The sequence below is a fragment of the Hibiscus syriacus genome, unplaced genomic scaffold, assembly GCF_006381635.1.
Source record: "Hibiscus syriacus cultivar Baekdansim isolate YM2019G1 unplaced genomic scaffold, ASM638163v2 tig00110383_pilon, whole genome shotgun sequence".
NCBI classification, from domain to species: Eukaryota; Viridiplantae; Streptophyta; class Magnoliopsida; order Malvales; family Malvaceae; genus Hibiscus; species Hibiscus syriacus.
In genome coordinates, this window is record NW_024062714.1 from 2,557,084 (window position 1) to 2,579,105 (window position 22,022).

General features: G+C 33.4%; 1 protein-coding gene and 1 non-coding gene across 3 annotated transcripts; both read right to left on the minus strand.

Annotated features, from left to right (window-relative positions):
• Nucleotides 1-764: 764 nt before the first annotated feature.
• LOC120121820 (nucleobase-ascorbate transporter 4-like) lies at nt 765-21,704 on the minus strand. 2 transcript variants are annotated; one of them, XM_039141118.1, is made up of 15 exons: nt 21,695-21,704; nt 7,202-7,328; nt 6,367-6,464; nt 6,085-6,261; nt 5,866-5,966; nt 5,708-5,783; nt 4,257-4,316; nt 3,633-3,817; nt 3,153-3,249; nt 2,942-3,028; nt 2,781-2,839; nt 2,412-2,503; nt 2,113-2,190; nt 1,138-1,298; nt 765-1,044 (listed from the first exon to the last, which is right to left on the minus strand). In XM_039141118.1, exons 2-15 carry the CDS (start codon nt 7,317-7,319, stop codon nt 826-828), a joined length of 1,608 nt encoding a protein of 535 aa, XP_038997049.1. In that variant the 5' UTR covers nt 7,320-7,328; nt 21,695-21,704; the 3' UTR covers nt 765-825. The 2 variants fall into 2 exon arrangements, with proteins under 2 accessions (XP_038997049.1, XP_038997050.1); XM_039141119.1 differs by lacking the exons at nt 765-1,044; nt 1,138-1,298 and adding an exon at nt 1,696-1,803 and having other exon boundaries at nt 2,095-2,190.
• On the minus strand, nt 12,604-12,676 carry TRNAN-AUU. Its single transcript has one exon. It is a non-coding gene; the product is annotated as a tRNA-Asn (tRNA).
• Nucleotides 21,705-22,022: the final 318 nt, after the last annotated feature.

Genomic DNA, 22,022 nt, shown 5'->3' on the forward strand with positions numbered 1-22,022 from the left:
TTATGTAATATAAATTAGTATTTTTTTTTCTTAGGGTAAAGTACACAATGGTCCTACTAAAAAGTGTTGTTTTGTTGAGTCTCTTGATTATTAAAAGTTATAAAATGATCACTCGACTATTCATATCTTGAAACACATTCTTTTTTTGTTAAAAATGAGACTATAAGACGTTACTCATTGCTTGACTCAATTAATTGCTCGTTAAACTCATCAGAAATTTCACCTTGTTTTTTAAGTATACATAAAATGTAAAAAATTAGTAATTAGACTTTTTTTCTTAATAGATTAATTTTTTAAGGTAACTACTAAACAACTAAAAAAAATTAACAAATTAATCACAAACTTATCGAGTCAAGTTGGACATTGTTTGACTCAACTCATTAAGTTCTCGAATTTGAGTCAAATCAATCCAAATTGAGCGTTGACCGAGTCTTGACAAAATCAAATTCGAGCAACTCATGAACTATTCAACTCATTAGGTACCCAAGTATCGATGTTATTACAACATTGAGAATGTAAGTTCAAATGTGTTTATTCGTGTATTACTTTCCAATGAATGGATATAACAGAATGCGGCTAGTTTAGACATCATTGTATTAAAAATCAATCATATACATATACTATTTCAATGACAAGAAAATAACAGGAATACAATATGAATACATGGATCACCATATCTATTTTTCCTTGTGTTTGTGTAGACTACTAACAATAAAGAAATTAAAATGCAGGATTTCCCAGAAATGAAATACTTTCAGTGCTTACTAATATCACTGAATTTGAGCTTTTATTTCATGCATATGCCGGGAAAGAGAATAGATTAGATTAGAATGAAGGGAAGAACCTATTAAGATTAGCAGGCAAGGAATAGAATTCTTCAGTCCTTGTATCTGTACTGTAAGTCCTGAACTTTTCCCACCAATGCCGTCCACTATCTCTTCGAATCGAGCTATGCCCGTAACTGTGGGTGCTATCCAAAAAGAAAGCAATTATGATCGCCACTGTTGCTGGGGATGAAAATATTACTTGCATAACATTGTTGAACTGCAAAGCCATCAAGAAAAGTGAACATCATTTTGTTGGAATGGAATCATAGTGGAAAAAATCTGTTGTTGGAATGAAATCTAACACACTGACCCATGTAGAACCAGTGTTGACAGGGCCATGGCCGGAGACTAGTAGATACTGGTTGAAATATTGAGGTACCGAGAGACCCATGAAGAGAGAAAATCCCAGTATAAACTTAGTCCTAAAGCTGTTCAGGTTGCAAAACTGAAGGAGACCAAGTCCAGCTGAAGCTGCTCGAGCATGGTATCTCAACAATTAAGTCCACTCATAATATAGTTGGTGCTCAAACATAATCAATGCATATCGAAGAAACCAAGAGTGGACCTAGGGGGTGACTTGAGGTGGTCCTTCCCTCAAAAATTTCAATTTCTTATTTTAGATTTTTTTTTAGATTTTTTTATTGATAATCTATTTTTATCCCTAAACTGTTATAAATTTATCATACCCTAGATTTTTACAAGTTCACATCCCTTGAAGAATCCTCTTATTCCTTTTTTTTCCCTGATAAAGTTGAAGTACTCCAAACAAAAACTACCTTTTTTAACAAAAATCCAAGAATACTTGAACTCTTTTTTAAAGTCTTCATTTTCCTTAAATCACTCTTACCTAATATATGTACCTATGCATATTTGGATATGAATATGGGAATGTGACCTTTCAAAGATCATTCAAATTCATGAAAAAACTCAACATACCTGTGTTGGACAAATATTCTTATCCAACACTCACAACCAAGTTTAGGGATTGACTGAGGAGATTGTCGGACATTCGGTTGCACCTAGTAAATTTTAAATCCCTACGTAGTTTAGGTATTTTTTTTTATATTTTATATTGATGATCTAATTTCACATCTCTGACATTTTGTAATTTCATATCCTTAAATTTCTAATATAATTTTTTAACTTCACACCCATAACATAATATCTTTCGTCGGTTCCTAACCGAGTTCAAGTAACATAATTTAAGTCAATGTGTTTACCTAGGAAATATGAAAGGGATACATGCTTTTTTTAAATAGTTATAAATGATGAAAGGGATACATACCAACATAGGCAAAGAGGACGCAGTACAGAGCAGCCATTATTGGTAATGGTATTGAAGCTAGAACAGCCCCGAATTTTCCTGCCCATAAATTATGACAATATCAGATCAATCTCCATGAAATAAGAAGACAATGACACTTTTAAGTCCTATTTTCAACTATTGGTCAAAGATTTACAAAAACCATCCTATTAATTCCTGTATTATGAATTAGTTGAAGATTTAATCACAGCATTCTAATTTTGGTACAAAAAAGATGTTAGAATATATAACTTGTTGAATCAAAATATGGATTACCCTACCTAATACAGAAAAGAAAAGCATAAATAAGGCCGAGATTTGAATGACTCTCCGACTTCCAACTCTGGTTAGTCCCAAAAGACCTGCATTTTCACTAAATTACAGCAAAATAGCATTAAAACAGATGATAACTGCTTTCCTTTTTTGTCTTGCTTGAATCAACCATCAATTACATTTTGCTGCTTGACCAGCTCTCAGTCCTTGACAAAGATTAAGGTGACAAGCACCGAACCATTAAGGACAAGAGAGCTAGCGAATCAACCATCAATTATTAAAACTAAGACATCAATTTATTGATATAAAGATATCATCATTAATTAACCCCTAGCAAATGTCATTATCAGAGAAGTTGAAAAGTTGATGCCAATTACACTGAAGCAGTGGAGCCACATCCAGTACCAAATAAACCATCTACCAAAAGGCCTACTCCCTGGAATTCAAAAGAAAATTGAAGGGGTGGTTAGATCTAGAACTAACAAACTGACACTAAGTTAGGAGATGGACAAGAGGTAAGGGCCTTTTTTTTATTTACCAGCCAGCCAGCACCACGGCTAAGAACAGAAGGTGGCATAGGAGTGGCACTTGCATATCTTGATGCTGCAATAAATGTACCTGTTGACTGCCAAAGATAATGATATATATAAAGAGGGATAATCTGCATAATGATTTATGATCTAGCTGATTTCTTTATGTATTTTCAAAGTTCAGAGTACATATCAGGACTAACATCCCAGAAGTCACACCTCGATGATAGCAACAAAAGAGGCAGCTATCACTGCAACAGCATCACCAGCGTTGAAACGTGGTCTGCCCCATTGAAATGGATATGGAAACCTTATCCTGCATGCATCGAACCAAAGAATTAGAAGGTGTCTGATTGGAATGAAAAATGCACCGAGGCACAGAGGCAAAATGACAAATTGCCAAATGCTAGTAATTGAGGGTAAACAATATAAAAGCATCCTCCCATCATATACTATACATGCTAATTGAATATACGTAAGTATTTATCCAACCTGAATTCAAGATTGCCATCATTAAGACCAGATCTGTGTAGTACTTTTGATATCTAAATATCATACATAAGCCAGGTGTATGACAGGAAATTGAAGAATACAAATTTGTAATAACAGTATTTTAACATGATCGTACAACTGAAATAAAGGGCATCGGAAGTTTGTGCAACCAATATGTCACAATTTAACTGATACGTAAAAGCTCACCAAGGTGCAGCGCTGATGAGCCCAGAACGATCAGTACGGCAACTGAACTGAGTTTGTGGTGCTCTGTTATCATAAGCACCAGCTGCTGTCAAAATTTCTGCATAAGCCCATATAATCGCAACTGAGAGAAGTACTGCAAAACGTTCAAATATTCCTCTCCTGGATTTGAGCCAATGGGGAACATACTGTAAAGGCATTGATCATAAACCTTATCAGTTGGGAACTTGGTAAATTAAAGTCATTACTATTTGCAACTGTGAGGGAAGAGAAACAAAGATTTAGGTAATGATTCAAGCCAAATGCAAAGGTGAAATCAAGCCCATCACATGATAGTTGCCGCTCTGATATTTGACACTTTCTTAATGTAATCATTCTATGGCTTTTTCCTAATTTTGTTTGTCAATAGAACAAAAGAAGAATTGCAATTAGAAAGTAATCTAAATATGCATTTTTTTACATCTGTTATCTACCCAAAGAGTGTAAATGATACATACATAATACAACTCAGCTTTAAAATTCAAAGTCTTACTCTTAATTGTAGATGGAAAGTACATGTTACATGTCCATGATAATGGGAAAGCAAAGAATGTTCTTAGTAAAAAAAGGGTTAAGAATGCAGATCACCTGAGATAAGAAAACAACTGCTACCAATGCTGGGAGTCCAATTTCGATGCATCTGGCCAACTGCATGCAACAAGGAGAACAAAAGAGAAATTACAGAATTAAAAAAGAATATATACAATATTTACATGTCAATAGAGCAAACAATATATCCACCACAAACACTCATGGATTGCTAGTGAAATTAAAAGAATAATAAAACCACAACGTATGCTAATCTAGAGGAATGGAGTCACTAAAAACATCTGGAAAACGTTTTACGATGTTTGGAAGATGTTGTTTAAACTTTTTTCTACTAGTTGATGAGTTTTTTTAAATTATTTATTACAAATACTAAATTCAATAAATAATATTATTTATCATAAAACTTAATATTATTATTTTTAAAATATTAAAAATAATTTATTTATTATTAAATATTATTTTTATAATTTTATTAATAAAAATATTAATATTGGTATATTTTATTAAAATAAAAATATTATAAATTATATTAATTATTTATTAAAGTAATAGTTCTATATTATATTTTAAAAATATTAATTAGTTTATTTTAAATATCTTTATTAAAATATTATTAGATTATTATATTAATATTAAATATATAAATAATAATATTCATTATTAATAATTTAATAATATTATTTCTATGAAATTAATAAATAATATAAATTTTATTAATAATTTATTATATATTATTAAAATAAAAATATAATATCTTATATTATTATAATATAATTGATTATTTTATTATAATATTAAAAATATAATATTATATTATGAAATATTAATAAATATATTTTAAATATTTTAATAATTAATATTTTGATTAAAATGATATTCAAATATTTTATTAATATTAAATTCATAAAATAAATTTATTTTAAGTATTTATTCTTTAAAGTGAAAAGTTCGGAAAATGACTTACCGAAAATCATATCGTAAGTCATTTTCCAGAAAACACAAAGGAAATTCTGTTGACTAGGAAAATGTTTTACGTTAACCAACCAGTTTTCCTCCAACCAAACACTGAAAAACATTTTTCGAAAAATGAATTACGTGAAACAAACACGGGATTTCGGGGGAAACCAATTCCGTAATTGGTTTCCCCCAAACAAACATACCCTTAGAAGAAGTTCAAATTACAGCTTATGAAAAATAATACTTGCAAAAGATAAAGCCTATATAAACACGGTTGTTTTATGTTTGAACCAAAAGCAAACTTCACAGAGAAACTCTGAGGTCTCTCAATCATTGATGAAGCTGAAAACATGTCTTAATATCTGGTTCATGGTAAGAAGTAACACAGTTATTAGTCAATGTAACATCAAATCGGCCTAGTTGCCTTAAAACAATTAGATGGTGTTCAAGATTTAAAATGACCAGAACTGTAGCTGCTTGAACACAACAATCTCTAAAGAGGAATGACAAAATGAAGAGTTTGGTGCTCTTACTTGTGGGAAACCTTGCGCATAGAGCCCAAGTCCTGTTAGAATCACCAGAGGAATAGCTGCAAGAGGGCTGATAAACCTGCATTGCAACATATCAAAAAATTCACTGGAACTGCAAAACAAATCAGAGAATTCAATTATGCATGTTTTGAACATCCTACCTCCCAATAATTCTCAAGAAACCAAAGAAACCAATAGCCATAGTGAAGAATGATGCCACAATAAGACTTCCTTGCACGTCTCTCATGGATGCTTTAAACCTCTAAAAGATCAAACAATTTTCACAAGAATGAAAACTAGCAAGGCATTATAATCATTAACCGTACGTCATTGACAGTAAAATAAGAGAAGATCCTAAATTGCAATAAAAAGAAATTAACCTGGCGGGGATCAATGATGACGTTATATCGTCTGGATAAAGCAATGGAAATGGAGGGGATGATGTAAGCATAAGAAGCCCCGATCACCACTGGCAGCCGGGTTCCAAACATCGTTTGCAATAGCGTGTTTATACCCGCTACGAATAGAATTGTGTTAATAACATCAGCTTTCTCCACCTATTTCTCATCAAACAAACAAAACGTTTAGCTCAAAGAGAAGGCAACAGAAGTAATTTAAAAAATAAAGGAAAAATTGCTTTCAATGAAAACCTGCGTTCTTACATTTCCACCTCCCATTAAAGGGACAAGTATAGATGATATGATGACAGTGGTCCCAAGCATTACCAAGTAATGCTGAAATCCTAGAAGTACTGCTTCAGCTGCAATTTAACCAGAAACAGTTGGCGATTTTTAAACAAAGAAGAAGAAAGATCAAGTCGAACATGTTAGAATTCCCTATGACTCTTTTAGGTTCAAATTAACAGAGCATAACGTGAGAGAGGTCATGAGTCATGAAGCAAATATTCTATGTTACTTGAAACACAAGAAAACGATAATCTCACTAGGGAAACAAAAAAGAAGGAATGAAACAAAATCATTCCATCATTTATTTTCTTAGCCTTTCACGTATTTATCGTGATTATCAATTAACGGATTTCCCTGAACATGTTTTTCTTCCCCTTTCTCTCCAACCAAACAAACCTGCAAGTTTGTTTATGGCACTTTGACAGCTTCATCCGGCATTTTTTCCCTTTTGTATATGAAACAACGTATAAAAACGGGAAGAAGAAGAAGAAGAAAATAACCACACTATTAAATAGTAAGGGAAAAGCCATAAAGACTAAGAGTGTGGATACAAGCGAGACAGCGGGAAAGAAAGACCAGAAAGGAGCGAAATCAACGGCGAGGATCCACTCGTGACACATAAATTATAACTTCGCAAATAACATTGAATAAAAGTGAATGAAAACAAAAACAGAGCAAATAAAAAAAGGGGAAAATAAGAATGATTGTTTAATGTATGAGGAAAAGAGAGAATGAACGTAGAAAGTAGAGTGGAAATGGAAACTTAATAGACAGAAACGAAGAAGAAATGGGGAGGTAAAGGTGGGCATACGCCATGAAGGAGCACTGGAGAGGCAGAAATCAACACCGGGGAGCTGGTCTTTGATAGGGAATGGCTGGAACTCATCGGACTTTCCACCACCAACACCACTACCTCCGCCGACAGCCATTGCTTATGCCTCGACTTTTAGTTGTTTTTGCTGAAAAGAAGTTTGTAATTATATAAGAGGAAGAGGAGCATCAGTGCATTGCATATCATAGACTAGAAGCAGAGGTTAGGGGGCGACGTTTTGACTGCAAACTTACTCATCCACTCTCTCTCCTAGTTCGAATCATATTTGAATTTAAGGTTAAAGATTTGATACAATTCGATCTAACATAATAATATAAATTAATATTTATATATTTATGGCTAATTACACTAGTATATATTTTAATTAAATTCTTATTTTACCTAATGAAAATGAATTAAATATAAATAGATAGATCGAGTCGGGTTGAATGTGAGTTGTAATCTAAAACTTTAGGCCGAATTTCTAATCAAATAAGACTTTCTAAATCTAAGTTGAATTAGATGCAGTTAAAAAACTCCGATTTTCAAATCATGGTTCAATGGGTCAAATACCTATATTCCAATCGATTAATCTGGGAAAGTTTAAGTATATGTTCAAAGATAATTTGACAGTAAAAGCTCACAACCCTGATATTCTTGATGCTTAAACTCGGGATTTCAAGAAAAAACAACAATTATTTCACCCCTAAGATTATTAGGTTCGTGGTTAAAACAAGAGAGGAAATCAATGAGTGGTTACCTTTACTAGGTATTCATACACATGGTAAAGCCATTTCTCTCTTCAAAGCTCTATTTTCTCTTATTGGCTGAGTTTCACTTTCACCTCATTAGTATTTATTCTTATTTTGACCCCAAAAAACACTCTTTTGGTCTTCGAATTGAAGTGTTTTAGAAGTTTACCCCAAATTCAAACCTAAGAATTATGTACTAATAGTTTTATTTTGGGCTTTATTAGGTAGGGAGGTGTGCCAACCTCTGTGTTTTCTTTCTTTTGTTGGGTTTTGGTAAACTACAAGGCTGATTTATTCCAACACTAATGAGAGATTAATTGTTCCAAATAAACCCAAGCTTTTTCTTGTTTTATACTCATCTAAAAAAGAACGGGTAAATTGAGTATTTACTCACTCGATTATTACGAGTTACTCTGTTTTGGTTATTCGATTCTTTATATTAAATTATCGCTAATATTATATTTTGATTTTATTTTGAACACTCGCCATTAAAAAATAGTAGAACTGCTAACATGTCGTTTTTTTTTTGTTTTTTTCAATGATGATGTAATATTACCTTATGATGACACGTCAGTATTATAAGTATTCAAAACCGAGTACCCGCATTTTCGGGTACCCGAAGTACACTCTAGGTAGCATATTTTTCGACCCTTGACCCGACCAGTTAAGTTTGGGTACCCGTAAAATCCGGGTACCTGTATTTTCGGGTCACAAATATCCTGTACATATTTTTTATTTTAATTTTTTTTAAATCTCATAGGAAATACATAAAAATTTAAAAGTTCGTAATATACAATTTATACACAAAAATTAGTGATTTGAAGTTAGTTTTAAGGATAAATATTTGGAGAAAACATTAAAAATATTAAAATCGATCGTGATTTTTTCTTTCAAATCCCATATTGACAAATTAATAAAAAAAATTGAAAAATTCAAAACTTAAAAGTACATAATACAAACCTAGAAAAATTAGGGATTTAAATTTAATTTTAAGATAAAATATGAAGGAACATAAAATAAAAATATAATTTGAACTATATATATATATATATATATATATATATATATATATATTAAAACTATCATGGCAGGTACCCGATTATAAAAAGAAATATTGACCCAGATCTGGCCCAACTACCCAGGAAAAATCACATGTCGGGTACTCGGCCCGATCGAATATTTTTTTCTAGGAAATTACCCGACTTTTTTAGGTTCAGGTCAGCAAGTCGACAGGCTGGTTCAATCGGGTCGTATATGTTTTAACACCCCTAGTCAGTATCACCATTAATTTATTAACGACATGTATGAGAGGTTGAGTAACTAAATACATAGTTTACTCAAAAAGAAATTAATAATAAAGTATGAGAGGTTGGGAGGTGAGAATAAATCATTTTTTGTTGAGAAGCAAATCCACTGCAAATTACATGACAAATAAGCCGGATTCAAAAAATATTTTCTAAAAGTAAATATTTATATTAATAATATAGTTTATTATAAGGTGTACATAAATAAAATAATTTTAGGTAAATTACGTATTTAGTATCTAAATTATTAGTTTTGGTCTGTTTTAATATTTAAACTTTCATTTTTTTCAAAAGCATATTTAACGTTTAGTTTTTGTTTCATTTTAGTACCTCGTCGTTAAAAACTTAATGACACTGCATTTTTTATAGGTAAATTACATCATTCGTCACTCAACTATCTTCTCACTCTTATTTTCATATTGAAATTTAAATTTTTTTAATTTAAATGCGCAGCTTTCAAATTGTTTTTATTCTAATCACTCTAATTTATTATGTTAATAAGTTTTTGTGACATGACTTTTTTTTTATTATTTTATTAATATATAATTTAAAATTAAAAAAAAATTGAAAATTAGAGTAATTAAATTAGGAGTAATTTGAAAGTTAAGTAATTAAATTTAAAAAAAATTAAACTTTAGTGACCAAAATTAGAGTGAGAAGATAGTTGAGTGATGAATAATATAATTTACCCATAAAAATACAATGTTGTTAACGTTTTAGTGATGAATTACTAAAATAAAATAAAAATTAAACGTTATCTATGATTTTAAAAAAATTAAATATTAAAATTTTAAAATACATCAGCATAATTTACCCAATAATTTTTAAGTAATTTTTCCACGTATCATGATAACCGTACCAGGCACCCCACGCACTGGTCAAAACTTGGTCAATAAAAATGTTGAATTTGACCGGTTCGATCAAAAAAATTGGTTCAAGACTATTATCAGATTATAGTGATTTGAACTTTTTGATCTGAATCAGTAATTTATGTGGTTTAACCTAATAAAGGTCAGGCGCGACCCTTAACCTGCGCTATATATAATTATAAAGGTCAGACGCGGCCTTTAATCTACGCTATATATAATTATAAAGGTCAGACGCGGTCCCTGACCTGCGCTATATCCTACGTGGCGTAAGGCGCGCACTAGGGGCCGCGCTATACACACGTGTATCCATGTCAGCATAAGGCATGTCTCAGGGGGCGCGCCTTACCCCACGTGGCGCTAAATCGGCGTATAGCGCGCTATAAGGGGCACACCTTACTGCAAAGGATGTTAGATCGAAAAATATAGTCTGATCGATGTTAGATCGATAAATATACCGATCACCGATAATATTTTTAGAAAAAACGCCTTTCAATAATACCACAAATGATCAAAACTTGTAAAGTTCATCAAAATTATCTTAACCAATCCAAACATAATATTATGTATAAAAACACAATCAAAATAAACATTTTAAAATTTATTTTGAAGAACTATAAGCATATTTTGATTTTAGAGTACATTATATCATTGACCACTCAACTATTTAGTTCTTTTACTTTTGCAATCGATCTTTTAATTTTGTCAACCAGACCATAAAACTATTTAATTATACTCAATCAAGTCACTCGACGTTAAAATTTAACATAAGTACTAACATGGCAGTTAATAAAATTAGTAAATTATATATTTAGTCCTCAATATTTGTACATTCTATCAATATTGTCCTTATTTTAATTTAATAAATTTAATCATTCAATTAAATTATGAGACATGTCACTATTTTATTGGAGATTTTTTATATTTCAAATTTTTTTTATTTTTTTCTCACTCAAATGATGTCATATTTCACCACAGGGTTGGGGAGCACGACTTACCAACTAAGCCAGCCAAAAGCGTTGGCTTTTAGTTTACACAATAGTGTATATATGTTAGTAACCAATCAGTTATACATTTGTATAATAGTAGGATAATATATATTTTTAATTTATACAAGATTAAAAGAAAGTTTAAATTTAAGATTTTTATATTTTTAAACTAAATTTAATTAAAATTTTATTAAAATATAAATTTATTTTAAATACTAATTTATATAATAAAAAAGTAAATGTGTAGGAAATATAATTGATTTGTGCATTCAAAACTCCATAAATTAAATTATTTATATTTTCCATAAATTTTATTTTTAAATTAAATTATTAATTAAATTAAAAACTAATTTAAAATTTTATATAATCATTAAATTAAAATTTTGAATAGAAAATAAATATTAAATTTAGATTAAGAATACATATCTTAAATTTAATTTTTTTAATCTTGTATAAATTAGTATTGAATATATATATATATATATATATAATATATCCTACTATTATATAAATGTAAAATTTACTTTGATGGTTAAGTATTTCCAAATTTTTTATTCAGCCTAGACCCGATGCTTCGAATGTCTTCATGTCAATTTTCCTTTTTTTTTTTCTAACATTAACTAAAATATAAGATATATATATATTATTGCGTAAACCATATACCAAAAAGATAAGGCTATCTCGGTCGGTAAGATGATGTCCCCAACCTCCACCCCACCCATGCTGGTTCAAATCCCCTTGACCCTTCTTTATATCTCTTTCTTTGTAATTAGTTTTAACTCGACTCAGATATTGGCACATGTCATATGAGTGAAAAAATAAATAAATTAAATAAATTTAAAATAAAAAACTTTCAATGAAATGTGTCAGATTTTGGTTAGATAATTAAATTTATTGAATTAAATAAAGATAAAGACAAAATTGACCCTTCTTTATATCTCTTTCTTTGTAATTAGTTTTAACTTGACTCATGGTGACACATGTCACCATATGAGTGGAATAAAAAAATAAATAAATTAAATAAATTTAAAATATAAAAAATCCAAGAAAATGGTGACATGTGTTAGATTTTGGTTAGATTATTATATTTATTGAATTAAATTAAAATAATGACAAAATTGATAGAATGTACAAATATTAAGGACCAAATATATAATTATATTAGTTATATTAACCCCACGCCGACACTTCTGTTAAATTTTAACGTCGGGTGGTTTGAATGAATACAATTAAATAGTTTTGTGGTCTGATTGATAAAAATGAAAGATCAGTGCCAAAAGTAAAAAAGATTAAATAGTTGAGTGGTCAATGGTATAGTTTACCCTTGATTTTAATCTTGTTATGTAAAATATTTAATCATGTTATGATATTAAATTAGCTGACCCTATTCCCTTGTGTAATGGGGTAAGGGGAGGTAGGATAGTAGACTGCCCCCAATGCCAGGTTGAGAGCAGCTTCCGTGGGAGACCTCCGGCAGTCAGAATTATGAATTGCCCACCGTGGGACTCGATCCCACGACCACAAGGTTAATAGCCCTACGCTCTACCAACTGAGCTGGATGGGCAATTCCATGTTATGATATTAAATGTTGGTTCCAAATAAAAACATATTAATAAACATAAATACTTAATTGTTGAAAATCAAAATATTATCATTTTCAGCGATCGAACTTACTTTAGTGGTAAAATGAATCGTTGTTGTTCTTAAAGGTCACGGGTTCGAGCACCAGTGACTGCAGTAGGGTGATTGAGCTTCATTATCAAATGATTGAGAGTACTTAGAACATATACTACTTTGTAATCACCTTAGCTTAATAAAAAAATATTATCATTTTCAAAAATAATCTCGATATCTAATTTAATGTAAAATAAAACATATACTAATCTTAACCATGGCTCTGATAGGTGAAATAATTAAATTGCTCAAAGAACTTCTGATAAATCACTATATTAATGGAATTGATTGAACAATTAAATTTATTGGGACCTCTAAAAATCTCTCTTAAACCTTATAAAATCATTACTCCTCATCTCTTAACCTAATATACCCACTTTATGCAATAGCGGCCAAACTCACTTGCAAACATAGTCAACTGCCTAAAATCAACTATATCCACTTGTAAGTATAGTTAGTACATAAATAAAATTTATCTAATTTGTTATAAAATTAATAACCACATTATAAATAATTTATAATATTTATTAAAACAACTATATCTGCTTGTAAATATAGTTAACTCATTTAGTGATCTTAGTGATAAGAGAAGTATTGTTCTTCCTAGAAATTCTGACTTCAAATAGCATACATTGTCAACAAATTAATAAAACATGTAAACATATATTTTCTTGTAATAAACCTAAATTGTTAAAAGTTATTTATTAAATGTTGCAACATCCAATACAGGCAAATGAGTTGTTATTGAAATTGTTTTAGTATCATTATCACATGGTTATCGCAATGAAAACCCAAATATAATGGGGTGTTTGGCTGTCGACATCGTTTTTGCCCGGGCGGGGAAAAATTAGTACAACTTAGGGTTTTTTTTTAAATATTTTGAAATATTTTGGAGTCACCATCGACCTTTTGGGTTAGGTAGGTCGAATACCTAAAATTTTTCTTTTAAAAGAGTTTTCTACGAAAACATCATTTTAAAAGATAAATCAGTCTGCGTGTAACCAGAGATTCATTCATTTTTAGTAATAAAAAGGGATTCGGGGATCGATTACGTGTGGGGAAGGATAAGCACCCCCACAACGCCCGAAATTCGTACCCATCCATTATAAATTGTCTCTAATAGTGCAAATCTAAGAATTTGAATATAAATTTAAATCATGATCCCATTATTCCCAATTCAAACATGCGATTTTTATTTAACAAAAAATTCTAAGGAAAAATAGAAAATATTTCGATATTTCCAATCGAAGAGAAAATAATCCCTAAAATATTTTAAGATGAATATTTCTCTTTCCAACTAAAATAAAAGAAATATAATAATTTCTCCCAATAATTCGATATTAAAATAATTTTATTCAATCAAAAAAAAATTAAGTCATTTTATCCAAATTATATACGATTAGAAAAGATAAGGGATATTTAATTATTTAAAAATATCAAGACTTAATCCCTAATAAAATTAGGTGAATTGTCTCGATAAGTTTAAATAAGTAAATATTTACTTTTCCCTTCAAACTTAATTAATTTTAAACATACTCGATTTTTTAGGTTCTTCTAATAGGTTATTTATTTATTTTAAAATATCAGAATAGGATATCTAGTTACTTTAAGACGATCCTTTCTTAATATTTTTAAAATAAATAAATATTGCCTTTAATCAAATTATGAAATCGGTCGAGTTATGCTTATGAGGCTTTCATAAATGTTCATGTGACAAAAATGAAATGAACATAAAATAAAGTGCAATAATCAAAGTACTAACTTTAAAGAAATTAAAATTAAAGACAAATTAAAATTGTAAAGTTGAAATTAAAACATAAATTAAAAGGAAAAAAATGAAAGAAATAAAAAAAATAGCACCAAATTGTTTTAAGAATAACTAACAGAAACATGAATGACCAAAATATAATCAACAAAAAAAACAACATGCAAAATCAAAATATAACAAAATACAAATATGACTGGAATGTAAACAAATAAATCTGCATGTCCAAAATTAAAATAAAATAAAGTGCAAGAGTGACCAAAATATAAACAAATGAAATTAATATGCAAAACTCGAAATAATAAAATAAAGAGAAAACTAGTGACCAAAATGAAAATTCATGGCTAAAGTACGAGGACCTAAGTGGTGGTTAGACCAAAATTAGTGATCAAAACGAGACTAAACAAAGAGGACCTAACTTACGATTTTCCCCAAATTTTATATTGAACTCCATTTCCATTATGTTTCACTTTCAAAATCACCTAAACAAAATTTTGGGTTCTCGTCTTCCTCTTTTCCTCACGCAACAGCCGCTCCCAACACATCCCACCAATGTTGGTCGCAAACTCTCTCCGATCACCATCACCGGTGGTCGAACTACCAAGATAAACCCTGTAACCCCCTAGACCCGGCCTATGCGTTTCGACTAAGTCTAGTGGATCACAAAGACATTTTCCAAAACCGTTATCCAATCAATGTAAAACTACATTATTCATGACATGAAATTATAATAAATTATACTATTAAAACTAAACTCTTAAATATAAAACCAATCAGTAATAAATTAATTTAAAACATATCTTAAAAATCAAAACCACGATAAACTGAATAGTAATAGCAAAAGTATCATCATTATAAAATCCAATACTTTAAAATAGGTCCATGTCACCAGAATAAAGTAAACTTGCAAGTTTAAATTATTACAATCAGATATACTTCAAGAGATATGTTGATCCTCTAAGTGCTCGAACTGAGGTATCTAACCAACAGTATCTAAAAGGGAAAAAACATTTTTGAAAGGTGAGCTAGGCTCAGTGTGTCCCAACATTACCATAAAATCACAATAGGTACATTAAAAAAATCATAGTCCAGTAAATCTCACAAATTCGTAAAAGAGTTTAACTTTTGAAAATCATAGTTTAAACTCTTTTCTGGTACACCATCAGTAGTTCCCAAAATTATTTTCCATATAGCTTACTTTATGCACATAGCAAAAAGAGAGTCGACTTAAGGATAGGCTATGAAGCTTGTATCCTTAAGCCCAAGTCAATAAGTCCATATAGCTTACCCTAAGCACACAGCAAAGGAAAGCCGGCCTAATGAAACATCTTGGGGCCCTCAAGAGTCACATTAGGCCCGTTTATTAGCTTGATCAGAGCTATACAATTGTAGTTCAATCCATCCAAAAATCAATATCCATATACCAGTCATCAAAGTCCATAAATCATCAACAATAAATCGGTGTACCAACAATAATAATCCATAGATTTCAATGTACCATATTTCAAAACATATAAAACCATTATGTAGTAAACAGGAACACACCTCGATAATGGTTTCAGATAGTAGATCTATTGATTGCAGGTTTCACCACGCTCTGCTACAGTTTTCGAATGTGTGAATACTGGTATACGTGGCTTAACTGATCTAGAAGAGTTGGGTCGAGCTGTCGAACGATCCGGAGAGTCTCTTGTACCTTTAAACAATAATAATTAATCAGCCCAAAATCTTACTTAATTGTTCAAAGCTAAAATTCTTAAGTATATAAGCATTTTTCGGGTTTGACTATCATTTTGGGGTATTTCGAGTCTGAATTTGGCCAAACGGATTACGGAATCGGAATCAGGACGTCGAAAAAAATAAAGTATGAATTTTTGAAAATTCAGATTCTTAGTCAAAGTCAAAGTCAACCACTTTGACCGTCAATTTGGAGGCCTTCGGGTTCGAATTTCATGAAACGGATTCGGGATGTCGAAAACTATCAGAATAGGTATACTCGGAAAAGATTTACGGTCGTTTAAGGGTCGGTCAAAGCCATTTTAAGTTTTAGTCAAATGAAGTCAACGGTCACGGTCACGGTCCACGGTCAACGGTCAACGGTCGGGTCAGTCGGGTCGGGTCGTGTCAGTCGGGTCGGGTCGGGTCAGTCTGGTCAAACCGGTCATAACCGGTTGAAAATCGGTCAAATCGGTTTCCAGCCCTCCACTCTCCCTGCGGCGGCGCGTGTGGCGCGTGAGGCCTCCTCCGGGGGTCTAAAAATTCCGGAAAAATTTCTAAAAATTATTTTAAGCGATTTCGAGATACTTACAAAGATTGGTTCAAATTTTTGAATGGCGGAGAGCTCGATTTCAACTCTGTCGAATCATTGACTGCTCCACCTCCTCACGCGCCGCCGTCGACGGCAAACAAGGTTGACACTGGCGGACTCGAAACGACACAAGGAACACGATGGTGCAGGAGGTGTCGTAAACAGAGCAACGATCGGCGGTGAATTTAAGATTTTCCCAACGATAGAGCTAACAAAAACGTCGAGACTTTGACTGTAAATTCCCGACGTTTGGCAGCGTTTTGCTTCAATTAAATTGAAGGATTTGTTCCACGCTCGATGATGAACACAACAGTGGTTTTAAAACGACGATCAGAATTTGGACGGCGTCGGAATCGGAGTTGGAAACGGCGTATGGGAAAGGAAAATTGGGAGCATTTTGGTTCTGAAAATCAGAACCAAATGCACGCATATAATCACCCAAAACTGCCGACAGTTTTAGGGTAAATTCAAGGCTTGGTCCCTGAATTTCCTTTACTTCTAAAATGGCCTATAAACTCTTATAAATTTTGATTTAGTCACCAATAATTTACCAATTTTCACAATTAACCTCCAATTTCAATTAAATATTATTTTGTAAATATTCAGGTTGTTAAAATTCTCCCCCTCTACAAGAAATTTCGTCCTCGAAATTTACCTTATGAGAACAGTTGAGGAAACTGAGCCTCCATTGACTCCAATGTCTCCCAAGTAGCTTCTGAGAGGCCTCGGTTACTCCATTGAACTTTGACCATTGGAATACGCCTATTCCGAAGAACTCACTCATTTCTTTCTAAGATCTGGATGGGCTCCTCCTCATATGACAAATCAGGTCTCAGCTCTACCTCATCAACTTGAATGATGTGATCTGGATCTGGACGGTATCGCCTTAACATTGACACATGAAAAACATCATGAATACGACTAAGATGGGAAGGCAACTCAAGCTAATAAGCAACATGTCCAACTTTATTCAGAATACGATACGGACCAATAAATCGCGGACTCAGTTTACCCTTACGTCCAAATCTCAATACTTTCTTCCATGGAGATACCTTGAGAAAAACCTGATCTTGAACGTCAAACTGTATATCCTTCCTCCTTTGATCTGCATAAGATTTCTGCCTATCAAATGCCTCTTTCAGACAGTCATGGATCAATATGATTGTGTCCTCTGTCTCCCTCACTAACTCAGGTCCAAAGTCTTCCTATCACGCAACTCAGTCCAACAAATCGGGGTGCGACACTTACACCCATAGAGTGCTTCATAGGGTGCCATACGAATGTTGGTCTGGTAACTGTTATTATAAGCGAATTCAGCCAAAGGCAAAAAGTTCTCCCAGCTACCATGAAAATCAATTACACAACCCCGTAACATATCCTCCAGAATCTGAATTACTCTCTCAGATTGACCATCAGTTTGTGGGTGGAAGGAGGTACTATAATCCAATCTCGTACCCAAAGCCATATGTAGCGCCTTCCAAAATCTCGAAGTAAATCTCAGATCTCGATCTGAAATGATAGATAACGGAACACCATGCAATCTAACAATCTCTGAAATATACAACCTCGCCAACTTGTCCAACGTATAATTTACCCGTACAGGAATGAAGTGAGCTGACTTTGTAAGTCTGTCAACAATCACCCAAATTGAGTCCTTTTTCGAAGGAGTCATAGGTAAACCAGTAACAAAATCCATAGTAATACGCTCCCATTTCCATTCAGGAATCTTGATAGGTTGTAACAAACCTGATGGATGTTGATGTTCCGCCTTAACTTGCTGACAAGTCAAACACCTCGCCACAAAATTCGAGATGTCCTTCTTCATTCCGACCCAATGATACCTCTCTCTCAAATTCCGATACATCTTATCTCCACCGGGGTGCATAGCATATGGACTACTATGAGCCTCCGTAAGGATAGTCTGCCTCAACTCAGCATCATCCGGTACACAATACCGACCTTTGAAGCATAAAACTTCATCCTGATCAAGGGCGTAATATGAGCTTGTCCCTTGCTCTACTTGCTCAAAGATGGAAAGCAAGGAGCTATCAAGGGGTTGCTTAGCTTTGATCTCATCAACCAAGGTTGGCTTAACTTGTAATTCTACTAACAGAGTGCCATCGTCATATAAATTCATCCTGGCCATTAAAGATCTCAACTCTGTTACCGTCTTTCGACTCAAAGCATCCGCTACAATATTAGCTTTACCAGGGTGATAATCAATCACGCAATCATAATCCTTTAGAAGCTCTAGCCAGTGTCGCTATCTCAAATTAAGCTCCTTCTGGGTTAGAAGATACTTTAAACTCTTATGATCCGTGAAAATGTAACACTTCTCTCCATAAAGATAGTGTCTCCAAATCTTCAAGGCAAAAATCACTGCTGCTAACTCCAAATCATGAGTAGGATAATTACCCTCATGCGGTCGCAGCTGACGGGATGCATAAGCCACTACCTTACCTTCCTGCATTAGAACACAGCCGAGTCCTGAGTGTGACGCATCACTATACACTGTAAAATCCTTCCCGGACTCTGGTTGAATTAACACTGGAGCTTGAGTCAATACCGCCTTTAATTCCTCAGTGTTCTCCTGTTGTGCCTCACCCCAGTCAAACGACACATTCTTCCTTAACAACTTTGTCAAAGTAGAAGAAATGATCGAGAAGCCCTCAACAAAACGTCGATAATAACCAGCCAAGCCCAAGAAACTGTGGATTTCAGAGATATTCTTGGGTCGTTTCCAATTCACAATAGCCTCGATCTTGCTTGGATCAACCTGAATACCTCGCGCAGAAATAATATGCCCCAGAAACGACACTTCTTGAAGCCAAAATTCACACTTGCTTAGTTTGGCATATAGACGATGCTCTCTCAAAGTCCACAGAACGATCTTCAAATGCTCGTCATGCTCTGCCTCAGTACGAGAATAGATCAGAATATCATCAATAAAGACCACCACAAATTGATCCAAATATGGTCGGAACACCCGATTCATCAAATCCATGAAAGCTGCATGAGCATTCATCAAACCAAAAGGCATCACTAAGAATTCATAATGACCATATCTAGTGCGAATGGTCGTCTTTGCAACATCAGATCCTTTAACTTTCAATTGATAATACCCCGAACGAAGATCAATCTTAGAGAATACAGTAGCTCCTCGCAACTGATCAAATAAGTCATCAATCCTGGGTAGTGGATATTTATTCTTGACCGTCATCTGATTCAATTTCCGATAGTCAATACATAATCTTAACGACCCATCCTTCTTTTTCACGAACAGAACTAGAGCTCCCCATGGTGAAGTACTATGCCGAATAAATTCTCGATCGAATAATTCTTGCAATTGGACCTTCAACTCCTTAAGTTCTTTTAGAGCCATGCGATAAGGTGCCATAAAAATAGGTGCAGATCCCGGATAAGTCTCTATCTCAAACTCTACCTCTCTATCAGGAGGTAAACCAGGCAACTCCTCTGGAAAGACATCAGGAAACTCGCTAACTGTACGGATCTCTTCGATCGTGGACAATGAACCTTTAGTGTTCAAAATACAAGCAATGAAAGTCTCATACCCCTTCCGTATCATACGATCAATTTCCATCGCTGAAACTATATTGGAGAGATAGCCACGCCGTTCACCAATTAACACAACGGTCCGACTATCTGAAGTCTTTAGAGTAGCCCGCTTGTATTCGCAATCCAGATTTACCTTGTGTTTATTCAACCAATCCATCCCAAGAATTAGATCGAACTCCTCTAAAGAAAGTTCCATAATATCAGCGAGAAAAATTTCTCCCTGAACCTCGAGAGGACAACGCCGAAATACTTTATTCACTAATACCGCTTGTCCTACTGGACTCGTAACTGTAACAGTATTTTCAGTGTTCTCGATCAGAATCTGAAGGTTTCGAGATACGATACATAGGAGTGAGTGGAGCCATTGTCCAGTAATGCAAAGTATGGGATAGAATAAATAGTAAATGTACCTGCAATAACCTCAGGCTCATCTCTGTCATCCCGACGTCTAGTGGCATAAACCAAAGCTGGTTGTCTAGCCTCATAAACTGTTGGCCCTCTATTTTGCTGAGGTCGGGCTCTACTTTCAGTCCTGGACGCTGAACCACGAGCCTTTACTTGGCTACGATCTCTAATTGGAGTCTGTACTGTAGTCTGAGAACGTACAGGAGTCTGAGTAGCAGTTTGCTCAAACGAAGCTAGCTGAGGACAATCCCTCCGAAAATGACCACTAGATCCACACTGATAGCAAAGACTCATCTTCTTACGACACTACTGGTCACTGACTCCCACCAAGTGTAGGCATTGCCATCTAACATCGCCACAGCACCCTGATATCTCTTAGTTGAGTATAAACCCAACTGATCCATGCGTCTCTTTGTATCCTGGAGCCAATCCTCAGCTTCAGTAGGAGCTCCACCAATCTGTCCCCCAAAAGTTCTAACTCCATTGGCAATCAAAGTCTGCAAAATAGGAACCTCTGATACAACACCAGTAGCTCTGACTGCTCCCTGTATCAACTGCAGAAATTGTCTACCAAAATTCTCATCCAAAACAACTCCGGTAGACTCTGACTCAATATTGGTCGCTCCTATGATCGGTGTAGTCATGCCAATACCAGCGGCATGAGGCAGATTCGTTGGGGTCGTAGGAGCAGGATCACCTATCGGAGGTGGGGGATCTACCCGTATCTCATCAATCAAATCTGCAAATCTAGCCACTCGACCTCGTCCACGGCTAGTTCGACGACTACGTCTAGCACTCATTTTGATGGATCTCAAGTTTACTACAGAAGATAAAACTTAGGGTTAGATAAGCACTTAGAGTCTCGAACACAGTTAAAATCTTAATAACTTTGTGACATGACCTTAGTAACTTGTTTTGTAAAATATTTCAAAATCGTATTTTTAATGTGGACTCATACACAGTCCGAGGTTTAAAAACTAAAAGCTCTGATACCAATAAATGTAACCCCCCTAGACCTGACCTATGCGTTTCGACTAAGTCTAGTAGATCACAAAGACATTTTCCAAAACCGTTATCCAATCAATGTAAAACTACATTATTCATGACATGAAATTATAATAAATTATACTATTAAAACTCAACTCTTAAATATAAAACCAATCAGTAATAAATTAATTTAAA

Excerpts from the sequence above, each read along its gene's own strand:
- LOC120121820 (XM_039141118.1), bottom strand. The coding sequence starts at position 7,319 with ATGGCTGTCGGCGGAGGTAGTGGTGTTGGTGGTGGAAAGTCCGATGAG. Across the intron at positions 6,465-7,201 it reads CTCCAGTGCTCCTTCATGGC|CTGAAGCAGTACTTCTAGGA; the intron begins GTATGCCCACCT and ends GTTAAATTGCAG. Across the intron at positions 2,191-2,411 it reads GCTTTTCTTTTCTGTATTAG|GAAAATTCGGGGCTGTTCTA; the intron begins GTAGGGTAATCC and ends ATTTATGGGCAG.